Source organism: Verticillium dahliae, genomic scaffold (assembly GCF_000150675.1).
Source record: "Verticillium dahliae VdLs.17 supercont1.1 genomic scaffold, whole genome shotgun sequence".
Lineage (NCBI taxonomy): Eukaryota > Fungi > Ascomycota > Sordariomycetes > Glomerellales > Plectosphaerellaceae > Verticillium > Verticillium dahliae.
The window spans coordinates 1699477-1700775 of NW_009276921.1; the positions used below are offsets into that span (position 1 = coordinate 1699477).

Below are 1299 nucleotides of genomic sequence, written 5' to 3' on the forward strand. Positions count from 1 at the left end.
CCCCCCTCCCTTCACACTGGCCCTTTCAGACAGCCGTCCATGGCATGCCTTCCGCAGGCGACTCAGCAGTGACAAAAAAGATCCCAGATATCGTTTTGATAAACTGGTGTATGTCCCAGACTACCCGGGGCAGGCAGTCGACCGGTGCTGTCATAGCGGCACAAGGTGTATAGCAGAGCGGTGGGCGATATTCCCATTTCGGCCTCGCATATATCATACCAGGGGGGCTGGGCCTGCCGAGAATTGCACGCCTCTTTGGCATATATGGACCAGAGAGGCATGAACGAGTCGATGGAGCTGCAGCCCCGATCCTGAACCTGTGCCCGTGGCCCGTGGCACCATTCAAGGCACTTGTGCATGGCGATTGACTTGCCAAGACTGTGTTGGAACGTCCACTGTAGTTGTTGCTTGACATATTTGTCTCGCATGCCTGGCGCATTCTTGAACTCCGTGGCGTGGCCGCCTTCTCTTGATGTCAACTGCTGTTTAGCCCGACACAAAAGCACAAGTGCATTCATGTCAATCAGTTGATGACTTATTGATAGCATCTTGTGATCGTCATTGTCATCGACAAACGAATCCTCTACCTCGAGCATGATCTCATTGACCTCTTGAAGTTCTTGGTCAAGAGCCTCGGGGTCGCCACCAGATAAGCGAGACACACCGACAGCTTTGAGGAGCTTGAAGAATCGCCGAGCTGAAGGCCCATCTAGCGCATCGATTTGCCCCTGAATCATGGCTTTTGCGGTGGTGATATGATGATTCCCACGAGCTGTGTGGGCATAGTTGATGAGATTTAGTCGATGCGCTTGGCTGGCACCACCCTTGGAAGACTGCGACAGACTGTATTGAAGATACAGATCAGAGGCCGTGGCATAATCTCCAACAATGCACGGGAGGTCGGCTGCTAACTTCTGCTGGAGCCGGCTTTCGTCGCATAACGAGAATTTGAGGGCTGGAGGGTCCTCTGGCGGCGTTGTGTCTGCGAATAGTCCCTCTGCGTCGTTGTCGGCGCACATGGCGCGAAAGGAAGTCGAAGTGTTGGTTTCGGTAACATCATCATAGTCTTCGTCATCGTCATCGTCACAGTTTCCAGAGTCTGAGCTGGCATTATACAGCTGGCCATACTTTCTGCAGCCCCATAGACCCAATCGGTAAACATATTGGCGCTTGCTGTAACTTCATTAAATAATTATGCTTCGGATGCTGACAAGGCGGGAGACTTACGTTGCGAAGAAGCCGTATTTCTTTTACACATGATTCTCATCAATTCTTCTAGTTCATGTAATTTGTATGAAT

General features: G+C 51.3%; 1 protein-coding gene across 1 annotated transcript; it reads right to left on the reverse strand.

Moving 5' to 3' along the window:
- Nucleotides 1-62: 62 nt before the first annotated feature.
- On the reverse strand, nucleotides 63-1258 carry VDAG_00517 (uncharacterized protein; the record flags this gene model as incomplete). The annotated part of the gene is made up of 2 exons (XM_009651894.1): nucleotides 63-1099; nucleotides 1228-1258. 2 exons carry the CDS (start codon nucleotides 1256-1258, stop codon nucleotides 63-65), a joined length of 1068 nt encoding a protein of 355 aa, XP_009650189.1.
- Between the last annotated feature and the right edge of the window lie 41 nt (nucleotides 1259-1299).